This window comes from Pseudophryne corroboree, chromosome 3 (assembly GCF_028390025.1).
Source record: "Pseudophryne corroboree isolate aPseCor3 chromosome 3, aPseCor3.hap2, whole genome shotgun sequence".
In the NCBI taxonomy this organism is placed as follows: domain Eukaryota; kingdom Metazoa; phylum Chordata; class Amphibia; order Anura; family Myobatrachidae; genus Pseudophryne; species Pseudophryne corroboree.
Window position 1 is genome coordinate 335,031,847 of NC_086446.1, and position 18,091 is coordinate 335,049,937.

An 18,091-nucleotide genomic window follows, 5' to 3' on the forward strand; every position below is an offset into this window, starting at 1 on the left:
AGTAGAGATTCATATCTTTTAGGTTTAAAATTGGTCTGACCGAGCCGCCCGGCTTCGGAACTACAAAGAGGCTTGAATAAAACCCCTCTCCTTGTTGTGACAAGGGTACCAGGGCTATGACCTGATCCTGACATAACTTTTGAATTGCCGTTGTTACTGCCTCTCTTTCTGGAAGAGAAGCTGGCAAGGTCAATTTGAAAAATCGGCATGGGGGGGGGACATCTTGAAACTCCAGCTTGTACCCCTGGGATAGTATTTGTAAAACCCATGGGTCCAGGCCAGATTGAATCCAACCTTGACTGAACAGTTTCAGACGTGCCCCCACCCGAGCGGCCTCCCACAAGGGAGCCCAGGCGTCATGCTGTAGATTTGGCAGAAGAAGGGGTTGACTTCTGCTCCTGGGATCCTGGAGACGCTGCGGACTTCTTTCCTTTTCCCCTTCCCCTACCTGCAAAGAAGGGGGAACCTTTGGCCTTTTTGTATTTGTTGGGCCGAAAGGACTGCATGTGAGAGTGATGTGCCTTTTTTGCCGGGGCAGGAGCATAAGGCAAAAATGTTGACTTGCCTGCGGTAGCCGCCGAGACTAACGCATCCTGCCCATCACCAAATAAGGCCTCACCTTTATATGGGAGAGCCTCCATATTCTTTTTGAAATCTGCATCCGCGGTCCACTGGCGAATCCACAACGCCCGCCTAGCCGATACTGCCATGGTAGCGGCTGTTAAACCCAAGAGTCCAATATCCTTCATCGCTTCTAGCATGTATGCGGCCGCGTCTTTGATATTACCTAACTTTAGGAGTATCTCATCTTTATCAATTGTGTCAATTTCTGATGACAAGTTGTCTGACCATTTTTCAATAGCATGACTCACCCATGCGCAAGCAATTGTGGGCCTGAGCAGCGTACCATTGGCAACATAAATGGATTTTAATGTAGTCTCCATTTTGCGGTCTGTCGGCTCCTTTAGCGAAGCCATCCCAGGTACAGTGAAAATCACCTTCTTTGTCAATCTAGACAGGGCACTGTCCAACACCGGGGGTGACTCCCATTTTTTTCTATCCTCTAAAGGAAAGGGATAAGCCATCTGAATCCTTTTGGGAATGCAAAATTTCTTTTCAGGATTCACCCACACCCCTTCAAAGAGAGTATTTAGCTCGTGGGAAGGAGGGAAAACAACCTTAGATTTCTTTTCTTTATAGAAATAGGCCTTCTCCTGAGGTACAGGAGGGGCTTCAGTAACTTCCAAAACTTCCCTTATAGCCACAATCATATATTGTATATTTTTCGCCAATTTATGACCTACTTCCCTGGAGTCACTATCGTCGACACAGGAATCAGTCCGTGTCTGTATCAGTATTTACAATATTTGCAAACGGTCTTTTATGTGACCCAGAGGGGTCGCCTGCGGATGGGAAACAGAGCCTTGAAAAAGCACATCTTCCACAGATTTTCTTCAGCATTCTGCATGAGATTCAGACTTAGCTAATCTCCTATTGATATGATGCACACTATCACGTATTTCTTTCACCCATGCAGGCTCTTGGTGTGGCGGCAGCGCCACCACATTACAACTCTGTGTCCCTAAAATGGCTTCCTCAGGGGAAGAACTCCCTGACTCAGACATGTCACACTCGTGCACACACACACCACAGACACTCTGGGACTTATAGGGGACAGACCCACAGTAAAATCTGTCAGAAGGACACAGTTAGGAGCAGCCAGTTCACAACCCTAGCGCCAGTACAATGTCTGTGAACACAAAATACCCACTGACACAAGTGCTTTTTATAATGTAAATACACCCTGTAAAGCACCAAATTCACTGTGCCCACCCTTGTTTTGCACCCTGATACTTGTATTCAGAAGTGGAGGAGGACCAGCGTTGTCTCTGCAGCTGAGGAGAGAGAGGAAATGGCGCTGAGCAGTGTGTTGGCTGACTGAGGAAGCTCCGCCCCCGTAATGGCGCGTTTCCCCTCAGATTTTTCACATAATATTTATACTGGCAGGGGTAGGGCTGTGCCTTGGTATCTTATGCCCTCTGTTAGCCAGTTTACAAGGTTATTTGCTGCCCAGGGTGGTGGGGTGTGTGACTGACAGGAGCAAACTGGAGCCTCCGCTGTAAGTACCCGGCAACCAGGGCGTGGGAGTATACAGCGCCGCTGGGGAAGGTGATGGAACTGCAGCAGGAGATGTCTGACTGCAGCCCTTGAAGTCTTCATTTTTCACTTTAAAAAAGCTCTTCTGAGGGCTGCTGGAGCAGCCCACCTGTTGTATGCCTGCACTGCATGGCACCAACTACAAAACTGAGCTCTTGTGCACGGAGGCGGGGTTATAGAGGAGGCGGCGCTATGCATTCCGGGAACAGTCAAAGCTTTTAGCCTGTTGGTGCCTCGGATCAAGATCCTACTGTACACCCCAATGTCATTCCCTGTGGAGCCCAGTGTACCCCGCAGCAGAAATTGTGTTAAACGTCATTGGGGGATATCCAATTACCCGTGGAACATTACCGCAGGTAATAATATCACCTGGGGCTATACTATTGTGTCACCTGGCTCAGTGCCGGCTCACCTCCTGAACACTCCATCACGCTCCCCTCCAGCTCCTTTGTAGGAGGCACTGCCTGGCCGCAGCACTCGGTGTGGATGCAAGGCACAGAGCTGAGCGCCAGCTTCCAGGTGCTGTAGCGGCCACGGGGCACTGACTGGAGGGGTTGCCGTGGCTTATGAGAGATTTTGTTTCACCTGCCTCAGGCAGGCTAAGTGAAATCCCCAATAGGTGCCGGCTTTTCGGAACTGCAACGGCGAAAACACATAGGCTTCACTGAACCTGTGTGTTTTTGGACCAAAAAAATATTTTGTTCACGGGAGATCTAATTGGATACCCATAAAAATAATATGGTGAACTACTGGGAAAAACATCTGTTTTTTGCTCACGATGAAAGTAGAGCAGACATTTTTTTTTCTTCATTTAGCTACCGTACACTGGCCCAATTATAATGGGTGCACGGGGGCCCACACCACACACGCTGTACCCATTTGTTGAATCTTTACCCCCCTGGTGTCCTGCACCAACGTCAGCAGTGCTGTTAAATCACTGTGAAAATGGTGCAGCTGCCAATTTCCCAGAGATCTGCGCATGCACTCTAGTGCTCAGACTCTCAGCGCTGCCGGCAGAGAGGAGGAGGCTGCACACAGGCCTCCTCCTCTCTTAAAGTGCCCCTGCTCCCATATATACACATGCTACCCCCTTCATTCAAGAGTTCCCTTAGATCAGCAGTACGTTTAACATCACAGTATAATTTAGAATTGCTGTCAGGAGACCCCTCTCCCCCCCCCCCCCCCCTTCTCACCTAGGGGCACATTTATTAAGCCTGGTGAAGTGATAAATTGCATGTGATAAAGTACCAGCCAATCACCTCCTAACTACCATGTCACAGGCTGGGTCTGAAAAATGACAGTTTGGAGCTTACTGGATGGTGCTTTATCACCTTTCACTTTATCACTTCGCCAGGCTTAATAAATCTGCCCCCTAGCTCCCTATCGCAACCCGGTGATGTTCCTATATTTTGTTAGTGGTTGACGTCCCATCTATAATTATGTGCTCCCCTATGTATGGTGCATATGCGTGGATACCCTCCTCCTACATGGCATTTTAGCTGGACCATATTTCTTTTCATTGTTTTCTCTATCAAACCGGTTTAATTGTCATGCTTTATCATTCTTGATGTGCTCCCTCCTCTGTGCAGTTTTACAATAAAGTACATTTGAAAGATTTTTGGGAGTCCAGTTCCAGGCGTCCTTTTATCCCTTGACACAGAAGAAGCGTTTGAAATGGGTCAACTGGGATCATCTATTTTAGACTCTCCGGAGGTTTGGATTCCGAGAGGCGTACCTGACTATTATAAAAATGATGTATTATACCCAAATTCTGGCTAATGGATTGCTGTCCACTTCCTTTGACTCTAACAGCTTTTCAAAATGCTGCTCATCTTCGGTATGATAAAGGATGGCTCTTGGAAGATTCCACATTTGTAAACCTAGAAATAGAGCATAATCTGGTCTATACCTACTCCCCTGGGGCTTTACTGCAGGTTCCTAGGACAAAAATCCCTACCCAGATTAGATAGAACATTCTTTTTCATGGTACTTATACGTCCTGGCTAGCCATAAACAAAAAACTGGGACGTTCCAGTTTCACTACTAAATATATCCCAACATGGGGCAATGGTGGTCATTCCGAGTTGTTCGCTCGCTGCCGTTTTTAGCAGAATTGCAATCAGGCTAAAAACCGGCAATTCTGCGCATGCGTATGTGCCGCAGGGCACACGCGCAAAGTACTTTCACACAAAACTATACAATTTTACACAGGGCTGTGCGACGCTTTTCAGTCGCTCTGCTGATCGGTGAGTGATTGACAGGAAGTGGGTGTTTCTGGGTGGTAACTGAGCGTTTTCCGGGAGTGTGCTAAAAAACGCAGGCGTGCCAGACGAAAACGCAGCAGTGGCTGGGGAAACGGGGGAGTGGCTGGCTGAACGCAGGGCGTGTTTGTGACGTCAAACCAGGAACTAAACAGTCTGCAGTGATCGCAATCTAGGAGTAGGTCTGGAGCTACTCAGAAACTGCAGGTAAATATTTAATAGCAGAACTGCTAAACTTTCGTTAGCAATTCTGCTAAGCTAAGATACACTCCCAGAGGGCGGCGGCCTAGCGTTTGCAATGCTGCTAAAAGCAGCAAGCGAGCAATCAACTTGGGATGACCACCAATGTTAACTTTCTGCCGGGTCTTGACAATGCTAAATTTCTAGATTGTAAAGAAGTGGAAATTGCACAAATAAATGTTGTATTTGATATGGGAGGAGTTCTCTACTCTTTTCAGCAATCACAGGAGAGGTTTGGCATTCCCAGGACGTACTTACAACTTTCGCAATTATACTAGGACATTTACATGACATCTATGGGTGGTCTTCAGTATGCCGAATGTCGGGAGTTCCGGTGCACAATATACTGGCGCCGGAATCCCGACACCCGGCATACCGACAGATATTCTCCCTCGTGGGGGTCCACGACCCCCCTGGAGGGAGAATAAAATAGCGTGGCGCGCTACCACCGTGCTCCGCAGCGTGGCTCCTTTGCGCTCGCCACGCTGTCGGTATGCTCGCGGTCGGCTCCCGGCGCCGGTATGCTGGTCGCTGGGAGCCCGTCCGCCGGCATACCATACTACACCCGACATCTATTACCTCCCTCAGATAAACTGGAGTTATTACTTCATCTTCTTTATACTAAACCTTATAAAATGTGGTTTCTTCACTCTGAATTATTAGAGAAAGATATGTCTAAGGTATGGTCGAATACGTTTAAAGCCAGGGCTCCATGTATAGCAGGCCAAGAGTCATCGGATTATATTCTCAAACACTATGCTATTACGTTAAAGTACTTATATTGTACTTATAGTGTACTACCCTACAGGAAACAAAGGTAATTTCATTAATAGAGCATATACAGGTTGAGTATCCCATATCCAAATATTCCGAAATACGGAATATTCCGAAATACGGACTTTTTTGAGTGAGAGTGAGACAGTGAAACCTTTGTTTTTTGATGGCTCAATGTACACAAACTTTGTTTAATACACAAAGTTAATAATAATATTGTATTAAATGACCTTCAGGCTGTGTATATAAGGTGTATATGAAACATAAATGAATTGTGTGAATGTAGACACACTTTGTTTAATGCACAAAGTTATAAAAAATATTGGCTAAAATAACTTTCAGGCTGTGTGTATAAGATGTATATGTGACATAAATGCATTCTGTGCTTAGATTTAGGTCCCATCACCATGATATCTCATTATGGTATGCAATTATTCCAAAATACGGAAAAATCCGATATCCAAAATACCTCTGGTCCCAAGCATTTTGGATAAGGGATACTCAACCTGTATATGTCACCTGCACAGAGAAGTCATTTTGTAAAAGAGGAAGATGGTCTATGTCCGAAGCGCAAGCAGAGTGCAAAACCTATCAATAACTACATGAATAAGAAAGATCACAGTTTTTGTCATACACAAAAGTATGTGTAAGCCTATTGTATTTTTGTACAAAGTGCCTCCTCTCCCAGTCACCAGGAGTCCTGCTAAAAAAGTTAGTTATGAAGGAGATGTCAGTGAAAAAAGGCAGGGGTAACTTTTATAGGTAATTCAGCATATTTTATGTTTGTACTCTAAAATCTGTAAAAAAAATTGTGAAATACCCCAAGTTATAAGCATAAAGGATAACCATTCCATTATCTGTGGCATGATTTTATAAATTCCCTCCTAAAACGGCTATATATTCTGTATTTACAAACTCTGTTGTATATGCATTTCCCTGTATGTCCTTACCTGTCACATTGCTGCATGATGGAGATCTCCTTAATGATTTCTTGAAGGTCCGATTCCACAGGAATTTGTTTTATGGCCACAATCTGGCTGGTTTCTTTGTGACTGGCTTTAAAAACACTGCCATAGGATCTAAGGAGGAAAATTTGCATCACAAAGACATCTTGAGAATATAGTGCTATACAATCAGGCCTGCAACTTTGACATAACACTGTAGTGGTTCCTGGAATTACTGCTGCTTACACACGCACACATTGGAAGTAGCTATTTTGTGAGTTGAAAGTATAGCCATGGGATTATAGCCCCATTGGAACAGCCCCTAATGTGCTATACTGGACTCGCATGACAGTACACCAGCCTGGATTCCGCACACTTCCCCATTCCAGAACTTGATTGACAAATCATGGTGTACACATAATTGTGGCCCTGTTGCTCCAAGGCACAACTGAGCAGCAGCAGGTCGGCCACAATGATGTGAATCAAGGCCCCATGCTCCTCCCTGGACCTTCACCTTCTTTGATCACTCTAATGCCAGGCATTGAATGTTGACAAGTATGCTTCTGTCTATCAAGTCACATGGAACCAGTGGTCTCAATGAGATATGTACTGCTTTATGTCACTGCTTTCTAGTGAATAGATAGACTGAAGTCTCACGACAATTTATAAGCTAATACAATGGCTTTCCCCATTGCACTTTACAAGGCACCATAAGCATGGAGCACAAAAATATCAGGATGTGCATCTACTATATAGGTTTGTGGAGATACACATCTGAAAAGGCACACTGTGCAAATATCATCATAACCCCATGTTCCACACATATTATTACCAACAATTTCAATAGACTTATTTATTCAGTTCTTCTCCTGAAGTGCTTGCTCAGCTTAGCCTGATTGATGGCTCCAGTTATTACCGAGAGTGAGTGAGCAGTGGAACTGTCCCAATTTACATGTGTCACTGTTGTCTGTGGTAGCATTATTTAACTGTGGGCAAAGCAGGTAAGACATGGTGAGGGACTAGAACACTCTGGGAGAGAGCAGAATGCTATAGTCTCTTAGTCAAAGTATACACTAAGACCTCATGTTTATTTCAGATATCATAACAAAATGACAGCACCAAATACTCCAATGTTTCTTACTGCAGATGCAGGGGACAGGACACAAATTGAGTCATCACGGCCCTGCACTCTACTGTTCAATGCTAAATGTGTGCTATAGAGCAGTGAGTGATGGTCCACAATGTTGCGATTTCACTGTGAATGTGCCATTAAACCCCCAATCCATCCACTTTCACTGGGAACTGGTCAAGATTCAGGAGGCTGATTTAGTTTCCTGGGAGCTGGTGAGATTTGTCCGACATTCAGGAGTCTCTCAGACATAATGGAAAAGCAGGCAAGTACCATATGTCTTATTGTGATTAGTATGTCCTTAGTGTGCTAAAGCATTCCTGCCCTGTATTGTGTAATGTTAGTCACAGGGGTCATACATTTAACAAACCTGGGTATGTGTATTAAATCTCTGTTTAAATCTTTGAAGATACAAACTTTACTCTCTCTCTTTGCCATCATGTCAACCATTTATTCATGATTGTTTTAATGTGGCTTTCAGGTCATAACATCATTTTCTATAAACTGTAGCCAGAGGCAACAGTGAAGTGAGTATCTTGTTTAAAAAAAAAAAACAGCTAGCGTTAGATTTCAATCATGTGGTTACCTTGCGGTGGTAGATAGGTAATCACAATAGGATAGAAATGTGCACTACAAACCAGTTAATTTCAGATATTATATTTGAATAATACACGTTCCATATTGTGATTAGTATGTATTCCATGTCTTATGTATGCTACTCAGGGTGAAGGGGGTGCCATTGCTATAGGGTCCAGAGGCAGAGGCCCACCTCTAGGACCAACCTTTCCTGTATCCAGCTGACATTGCAGAGGTTGATTAAGGGTGGGGTGAAGTCTGCAGCTGCCCCAGGACCCAGCCACCTGCAGTTTACTTTTTTGTCTTAATAAATAGAGGGGTAAATTTACTAAGATGGGAGTTCTATTTAAGATGGGATGTTGCCCATAGCAACCAATCAGATTCCATGTATTATATTCTAGAAGGTGCTAGATAAATGAGAAGTAGAATCTGATTGGTTGCTATGGGCAACATCCCATCTTGAATAGAACTCCCATCTTAGTACATTTACCCCAGAGTCTACTAAACATGCCTGAAGAAGAGTCCTATTCCCAGAGGCAGGAGTGTTGAATGAGTTATAGTATACTGGAGACAGTCCTTATGTCCACTGCCTGGTGCCTAGCAACTTTCATGGGACCAAGTCACCTTATTAAATGTTCTGAGATCCATCCTTACCCTTTCTCCATACTGCTCCTCTGTCTTATCACAGCAGGCTGCAATACTCAGGAGAGGGTAAACGAGATCTGCAGTCTGATCACACTCTTTGTAAAGTCATATTTGATCACCCAGGAAAGATCCAACTATAATGAATTGCTATTTACTATTTCTGCAGGATGGCAGTTGCTAGATCTACACTGTCTACATGTAAATAGGTCGACACTATATAGTTGACAGGGCTAAAAGGTCGACATGACAATGGGCAACAATTTTTTTTTTTTTTAATACTTTACCATCTATGTGGACTACGATTGGGACTAGCACAGGGAGGGAAGCGCTACAATAACTATGGTCAAAGACTGTGAAATGGACACATTTATGCCAATTTAAAAAAAAAGAAAAAAACTTGTGTTGAACTTTTGCCTGTCAACCACGTAGGGTCGAACTATTGACTGTCTATCTAGTTACTGCGGATCTAATGATCCATACCCATTTCTGCAATTGGACCATAATACCAAATCTTTTTACCGTATTTCCTAAGCCATCAAAAGCAATTTGTTATCACTGATAGATTATAGAAAATAACATCCACACTAGAAAAAGAAGCAGTTGTCTGGGTGCACTAAGAACCTCAATTAGTTATTAAATGAAAACAATTAATTTGTATTAGTATCATTTAAATGATATAGAAAGTATATCAGCCAATATGAAATATTTCAAAAATAAAGAGTTAAAAAGAAGAATGAAAATAGTGAAATAAAACTGTTCTCTATAAAAAAAAAAAAAAAAAGACAGCTTTATTTATTGTGATGATTTTATTATAAATAAAGGCATTATAGCCCCCCTCTAGGTGCAATAAAGGATTTCAAAAACTCTCTCTTGATCTGCGTATATTTTGTCATTCTGACATTCAGTGACAAAGTAAAGGGCCGTACGGACGGGGAGCTTTCCCCAGAGATGTGTGCTACAATAAACTCACTTGATACAATAGTAGAAAAGAGGCTGCTAGATCAATTCTCACCATGTATATGTAAACACAATGTGGTTTCTTTTGTTTGCTTTTGGAAATATGCAGGATACCAACAAGAATATTGACAGTAGGTAACTGATAATTTAACAGAAGCATGACAACTGTTAATTGAGCAGTCTAAAAGCACATTGATGGTAATGTGTGCAATTATTGTAAGGCACATTACGTCACTGTAAAATGAATGTTTGATGTAAGAGGTGAAAATTTAAATGAGTAACTACAGGCTTTTGGCATTTTATTATTTAAATGTTCTATGTATGTTCTGTCTATCTGTGAGTCCACACATAAAAATGATATTTTAACAGTATTAATTGATAAGCGTGCCCCACCAAAAGAGTTTACTTTTTTCTTTGTCCTAAGTATTATGGTTATACCAATTTTTAACCTATCCAACTGTATATTTCCCGCATAGATAAACCTGCTTACAATATTTAGCCACCCATCTTATATCTTACCTTCAATAATGTTTATATATGTATATTAAATGTAATTAAACATAGTTTTTGCATTGTATTAATAATATTATTTTGATTAAATTCAGTACCAACAGTGTGTCCATAAAATAAGTGTCAAACCTAAAATGAATCACTTTTTGATAGTGTGTTATTTTTGTTTAAATATGAAAATAAGATTAGTATTTTTTTTTTTCATTACTAGTGTTATTTTTAATTACTGGATTAAATAATATATAATAAATATCATTTTACAATGAACATGTGTTATGCTATTCATTTATTATCACCTGCAGGTGTCTGTGTGAGTATATGACTATTTCCAATAAGCAGCTACACAAAAAATCATAAGATTGTACACACTGCTGCTGATTGCTGATACACTCCTCACTCCCCCATAGTTGAGGGGGAAATCCAAGAATGTAAACTACAGCCTTCATCGGGTATGGGACTCTAGGACACTGTAAATATGTCGACATGGACATTAGGTCGACATGAGAATTTTTTGTTTTTTATGGTGTCGTTTTCCTTGACAAGTGACCAGGAACCCCAATTAGTGCACCGCGTCCCCTTGCATGGCGAGCGACTACCGCTGCGCTCGGCAGAGGTTACCATTCCCAATCGTAGTCCACGTGGATCATAAAGTATGAAAAAGTCCCCCCAAAAAATGTGAAAAACTCATGTCAACCTTTTTTCATGTCGACCTATCCACTGTCAACCAATGGGTGTCGACCTAATTGGAGTCCGGATACCCTTTCATCAGTGCTTCAAAATAGTTATACAAACACCAAGAATCATGACCTCACTGATAGAATTACCGGTGAGTAAATTCTTATTTTTCTATTTCTCGCAGTCCGTAGTGGATGCTGGGAACTCCGTAAGGACCATGGGGAATAGACGGGCTCCGCAGGAGACTGGGCACTCTAAAAGAAAGATTAGGTACTATCTGGTGTGCACTGGCTCCTCCCTCTATGCCCCTCCTCCAGACCTCAGTTAAGGAAACTGTGCCCGGAAGAGCTGACACAACAAGGAAAGGATTTGGAATCCAGGGTAAGACTCATACCAGCCACACCAATCACACAGTACAACTTGTGATAACCTTACCCAGTAACAGTATGAACAACAACTGAGCCTCACTAAACAGATGGATCATAACAATAACCCTTAGTTAAGCAATAACTATATACACGTATTGCAGAGAGTCCGCACTTGGGACGGGCGCCCAGCATCCACTACGGACTACGAGAAATAGAATTACCGGTGAGTAAATTCTTATTTTCTCTGACGTCCTAGTGGATGCTGGGAACTCCGTAAGGACCATGGGGATTATACCAAAGCTCCCAAACGGGCGGGAGAGTGCGGATGACTCTGCAGCACCGAATGAGCAAACTCAAGGTCCTCCTCAGCCAGGGTATCAAACTTGTAGAATTTAGCAAATGTGTTTGAACCCGACCAAGTAGCAGCTCGGCAAAGCTGTAAAGCCGAGACCCCTCGGGCAGCCGCCCAAGAAGAGCCCACCTTCCTTGTGGAATGGGCTTTTACTGATTTAGGATGCGGCAGTCCAGCCGCAGAATGTGCCAGCTGAATCGTGTAACAGATCCAGCGAGCAATAGTTTGCTTTGAAGCAGGAGCACCCAGCTTGTTGGGTGCATGCAGGATAAATAGCGAGTCAGTTTTTCTGACTCCAGCCGTCCTGGAAACATAAATTTTCAAAGCCCAGACTACGTCCAGCAACTTAGAATCCTCCAAGTCCCGAGTAGCCGCAGGCACCACAATAGGTTGGTTCAAATGAAACGCTGATACCACCTTTGGGAGAAAGTGGGGACGAGTCCTCAATTCTGCCCTGTCCATATAGAAGATCAGATATGGGCTTTTACATGACAAAGCCGCCAATTCTGACACACGCCTAGCCGAAGCTAAGGCCAACAGCATGACCACCTTCCACGTGAGATACTTTAGCTCCACGGTCTTAAGTGGCTCAAACCAGTGTGATTTCAGGAAATCCAACACAACGTTAAGATCCCAAGGTGCCACTGGAGGCACAAAAGGGGGCTGAATATGCAGCACTCCCTTAACAAACGTCTGAACTTCAGGCAGTGAAGCCAGTTCTTTTTGAAAGAAAATAGATAGGGCCGAAATCTGGACCTTTATGGACCCCAATTTTAGGCCCATAGACACCCCTGACTGTAGGAAGTGCAGAAATCGATCCAGCTGGAATTCCTCTGTTGGGGCCTTCCTGGCCTCACACCAAGCGACATATTTCCGCCACATGCGGTGATAATGCTTTACAGTCACATCCTTCCTAGCTTTTATCAGCGTAGGAATCACTTCATCTGGAATGCCCTTTTCCGTTAGGATCCGGCGTTCAACCGCCATGCCGTCAAACGCAGCCGCGGTAAGTCTTGGAACAGACAGGGCCCCTGCTGTAACAGGTCCTGTCTGAGAGGCAGAGGCCATGGGTCCTCTGAGATCATTTCTTGTAGTTCTGGGTACCAAGTTCTTCTTGGCCAATCCGGAACGATGAGTATAGTTTTTACTCCTCTCTTTCTTACTATCCTCAGCACCTTGTGTATGAGAGGAAGAGGAGGGAACAGATAAACCGACTGGTACACCCACGGTGTCACTAGTGCGTCCACAGCTATTGCCTGAGGGTCCCTTGACCTGGCGCAATATTTTTTTAGCTTTTTGTTGAGGCGGGACGCCATCATGTCCACCTGTGGCAGTTCCCAGCGATTTACAATCTGTGTGAAGACTTCTTGATGAAGTCCCCACTCTCCCGGGTGGAGGTCGTGCCTGCTGAGGAAGTCTGCTTCCCAGTTGTCCACTCCCGGAATGAACACTGCTGACAGTGCTAGCACGTGATTCTCCACCCATCGAAGAATCCTTGTGGCTTCTGCCATTGCCATCCTGCTTCTCGTGCGTTCCTGGCGGTTTACACGGGCGACCGCCGCGATGTTGTCTGACTGAATCCGTACTGGGTGGTTTTGAAGCAGGGGCTCTGCTGGACTCAGGGCGTTGTAAATGGCCCTTAGTTCCAGTATATTTATGTGTAGTGAAGTCTCCAGACTTGACCACTGTCCTTGGAAGTTTCTTCCCTGAGTGACTGCCCCCCATCCTCGGAGGCTTGCATCCGTGGTCACCAGGACCCAGTCCTGTATGCCGAACCTGCGGCCCTCGAGAAGATGAGCACTCGCCTTGGGAACAGGGTGATCAACCGATGCATCTGAAGATGCGATCCGGACCATTTGTCCAACAGATCCCACTGAAAGATCCTTGCATGGAACCTGCCGAAGGGAATTGCTTCGTAAGAAGCCACCATCTTTCCCAAGACTCGCGTGCAGTGATGCACAGACACCTGTTTTGGTTTCAGGAGGTCCCTGACCAGAGATGACAATTCCTGGGCCTTCTCCACCGGGAGAAACACCTTCTTCTGTTCTGTGTCCAGAATCATGCCCAGGAAAAGCAGACGCGTCGCAGGAATCAGCTGCGACTTTGGGATATTCAGAATCCAGCCGTGCTGTTGCAACACTTCCTGAGAGAGTGCTACGCTGACCAACAACTGCTCTCTGGACCTCGCCTTTATGAGGAGATCGTCCAAGTACGGGATAATTATAACTCCCTTCTTCCGAAGGAGTATCATCATTCCGGCCATTACCTTGGTAAATATTCTTGGTGCCGTGGAGAGACCAAACGGCAACGTCTGGAATTGGTAATGACAGTCTTGTACCACAAACCTGAGGTATTCCTGGTGAGGTGGGTAAATGGGGACATGCAAGTAAGCATCCTTGATGTCCAGCGACACCATAAAATCCCCCTCTTCCAGGCTTGCAATAACCGCCCTGAGCGATTCCATTTTGAACTTGAACTTCTTTATATAAGTGTTCAAGGATTTTAAATTCAGGATGGGTCTCACCGAACCGTCCGGTTTCGGTACCACAAACATTGTGGAATAGTAACCCCTGCCTTGTTGAAGGAGGGGGACCTTGATTATCACCTGCTGGAGGTACAGCTTGTGAATTGCCGCCAGTACTACCTCCCTTTCCTTGGGAGCAGCTGGCAAGGCTGATTTGAGGTAACGGCGAGGGGGAGTCGCCTCGAACTCCAGCTTGTATCCCTGAGATACAATTTGAACAGCCCAGAGATCCACTTGTGAGCGAACCCACTGGTTGCTGAAGTTTCGGAGACGCGCCCCCACCGCACCTAGCTCCGCCTGTGGAGCCCCAACGTCATGCGGTGGACTTAGTGGAAGCAGGGGAGGATTTTTGTTCCTGGGAACTGGCTGCCTGGTGCAGCTTCTTTCCTCTACCCTTGCCTCTGGCCAGAAAGGATGCTCCTCTGACCCGCTTGCCTTTCTGAGGCCGAAAGGACTGCATTTGATAATACGGTGCTTTCTTAGGCTGTGAGGGAACCGGAGGTAAAAAAGTCGACTTCCCAGCAGTTGCTGTGGATACGAGGTCCGAGAGACCGTCTCCAAACAATTCCACACCCTTATAAGGCAAAACCTCCATGTGTTTTTTAGAATCAGCATCACCTGTCCACTGCAGAGTCCATAATACTCTCCTGGCAGAAATAGACATTGCATTAATTCTAGATGCCAGCAGGCAAATGTCCCTCTGTGCATCCCGCATATATAAGACGACGTCTTTTATATGTTCGATGGTTAGCAAAACAGTATCCCTGTCGAGGGAATCAATGTTGTCTGACAGGGTATCAGTCCATGCTGCTGCAGCACTACACATCCAGGCTGAAGCAATAGCAGGTCTCAGTAGAGTACCAGAGTGTGTATACACAGACTTCAGGATAGCTTCCTGCTTTCTATCCGCAGGATCCTTTAGGGCGGCCGTATCCTGAGACGGCAGTGCCACCCTTTTAGATAAGCGTGTTAGCGCCTTGTCCACCCTAGGGGATGTTTCCCAACGTAACCTATCCGTTGGCGGGAAAGGGTACGCCATCAGTAACCTCTTAGAAATCACTAGTTTCTTATCAGGGGAACTCCACGCTTCTTCACACAAATCATTTAATTCATCAGATGGGGGAAAAGTCACTGGCTGCTTTTTCTCCCCAAACATAATACCCCTCTTGGTGGTAACCGGGTTAATATCAGAAATGTGAAATACATCTTTCATTGCAGTAATCATGCATCGGATGGCTTTTGTAGACTGTACATTTGTCTCATCCTCATCTACACTGGAGTCAGACTCCGTGTCGACATCTGTGTCTACCATCAGAGCTAGCGGGCGTTTATGAGCCCCTGACGGCTTCTGAGTCGCCTGGGCAGGCGCGGGCTGAGAAGCCGGCTGTCCCAAGGCTGTTGCGTCATCGAACCTTTTATGTAAGGAGTTGACACTGTCGGTTAAGACCTTCCACATATCCATCCAATCAGGTGTCGGCCCCGTCGGGGGCGACACCACACTTATCTGCCTCTGCTCCGCCTCCACGTAATCCTCCTCATCAAACATGTCGACACAGCCGTACCGACACACCGCACACACACAGGGAATGCTCAGACTGAGGACAGGACCCCACAAAGTCCTTTGGGGAGACAGAGAGAGAGTATGCCAGCACACACCACAGCGCTATATAACACAGGGATTTACACTGCTAATAAGTGATTTTCCCAATAGCTGCTTGTCTGTATCGAATTTGCGCCTAAATTTATGTGCCCCCCCTCTCTTTTTAACCCGTCTTGTACCTGGATACTGCAGGGGAGAGCCTGGGGAGCATGCTTCCAGCGGAGTTGTGAAGGGAAAATGGCGCTGGTGTACTGAGGAAGAAGGCCCCGCCTCCTCAGCGGCGGGCTTCTGTCCCGCGTTTTCTGTAACTTAATGGCGGGGGTTTTTACACATATACAGTTAACTGACTGTATTATGTGTATTTTATGCCAAAAGGTATTATAATTGCTGCCCAGGGCGCCCCCCCCCCAGCGCCCTACAGTGACCGGAGTGTGTAGTGTGCTGTGGGAGCAATGGCGCACAGCTGCAGTGCTGTGCGCTACCTTAATGAAGATAGGAGTCTTCTGCCGCTGATTTAATCGCTTCTTCTTCTGTCTTCAGGCTCTGCAAGGGGGACGGCGGCGCGGCTCCGGGAACGGACGATCGAGGTAAGGCCCTGTGTTCGAACCCTCTGGAGCTAATGGTGTCCAGTAGCCTAAGAAGCACAAGCTATCTGCAAGCAGGTAGGTTTGCTTCTCTCCCCTCAGTCCCACGTAGCAGTGAGTCTGTTGCCAGCAGATCTCACTGAAAATAAAAAACCTAACAAATACTTTCTTTTCTAGCAAGCTCAGGAGAGCCCACTAGGAGCACCCAGCTCTGGCCGGGCACAGATTCTAACTGAGGTCTGGAGGAGGGGCATAGAGGGAAGAGCCAGTGCACACCAGATAGTACCTAATCTTTCTTTTAGAGTGCCCAGTCTCCTGCGGAGCCCGTCTATTCCCATGGTCCTTACGGAGTTCCCAGCATCCACTAGGACGTCAGAGAAATATCTCTGAGAGTAAGTCCTGCTGATAGCAGCTAATGATAAGCAATGTGATATTTTAGATCATTACATTAATGTTTCTAATGTACAATTTTTCAGTTAGTTGCACTAAAGAGTTTATGACATAAATATGTAGTTAGACTCTATATTTTAGGTATTCAGGTATGTGATATCAGTGTGCTTTGTGTGTAATGACCAGTAGCCATCAAGTATGTGATATCAGTGTGACTTGTGTATAATGAATAGTAGCAGCTGACCAGGCTGTAGGGTTCTGTTTGAGGTACCCTACCCTACTCACCAAATACAAATGCCACCTCCTTGCTAGGGTTTACCAACTCTGCCATTACAGTCCAGGTTTTAAGGATATCCATGCTTGAGCACAGGTGACTTAATTAGTACCTTGGTCAATTTGTTTTAACCATCTAAACTCAAGCATGGATATTCTTACATTGTAATGGCAGCGTTTAGGGATACTTTCCCCGAGGCCCTATTCCATGGGCAAAGGCACTTCTTGCACTGGGTGACATAATGTGAACTAGGGAATTACTATAGAGCATAAAATAAACAACCTCTCTGGATTGAGGGCCTCTTCAAAATGTAGCTATGGGGCCCAAAAAGTTATAGTTGTGCTCCTGATGCTACTGTATTCTTGTCCTATATCATGTCTTCCATGTGGCATTACACATACAGCATGAGGTTACATTCATAGATGCACAAATGTAAAATAATATTTTACTCACCGGTAAATCTATTTCTTGTAGTCCGTAGTGGATGCTGGGGACTCCGTAAGGACCATGGGGAATAGCGGCTCCGCAGGAGACTGGGCACAACTAAAGAAAGCTTTAGGACTACCTGGTGTGCACTGGCTCCTCCCACTATGACCCTCCTCCAGACCTCAGTTAGGATACTGTGCCCGGAAGAGCTGACACAATAAGGAAGGATTTTGAATCCCGGGTAAGACTCATAACAGCCACACTAATCACACCGTATAACTCGTGATACAATACCCAGTTAACAGTATGATAACAACTGAGCCTCTCAACAGATGGCTCAACAATAACCCTTTAGTTAGGCAATAACTATATACAAGTATTGCAGACAATCCGCACTTGGGATGGGCGCCCAGCATCCACTACGGACTACGAGAAATAGATTTTCCCGGTGAGTAAAATCTGATTTTCTCTAACGTCCTAAGTGGTTGCTGGGGACTCCGTAAGGACCATGGGGATTATACCAAAGCTCCCAAACGGGCGGGAGAGTGCGGATGACTCTGCAGCACCGAATGAGCAAACTCTAGGTCCTCCTCAGCCAGGGTAACAAACTTGTAGACTCTTGCAAAAATGTTTGAACCCGACCAAGTAACAGCTCGGCAAATTTGTAAAGCCGAGACCCCTCGGGCAGCCGCCCAAGAAGAGCCC

At 45.2% G+C, this 18,091-nt stretch overlaps 1 protein-coding gene across 1 annotated transcript in view; it reads right to left on the bottom strand.

The window, feature by feature from the left end:
• Window positions 1-18,091, bottom strand: part of STK4 (serine/threonine kinase 4) — a 145,129-nt gene that overhangs the window by 111,606 nt on the left and 15,432 nt on the right. Inside the window, exon 3 of the mRNA XM_063959581.1 lies at window positions 6,383-6,511. Within this exon, the coding sequence (XP_063815651.1) occupies window positions 6,383-6,511 (129 nt within the window). The remainder of the gene's footprint in view (window positions 1-6,382; window positions 6,512-18,091) is intronic.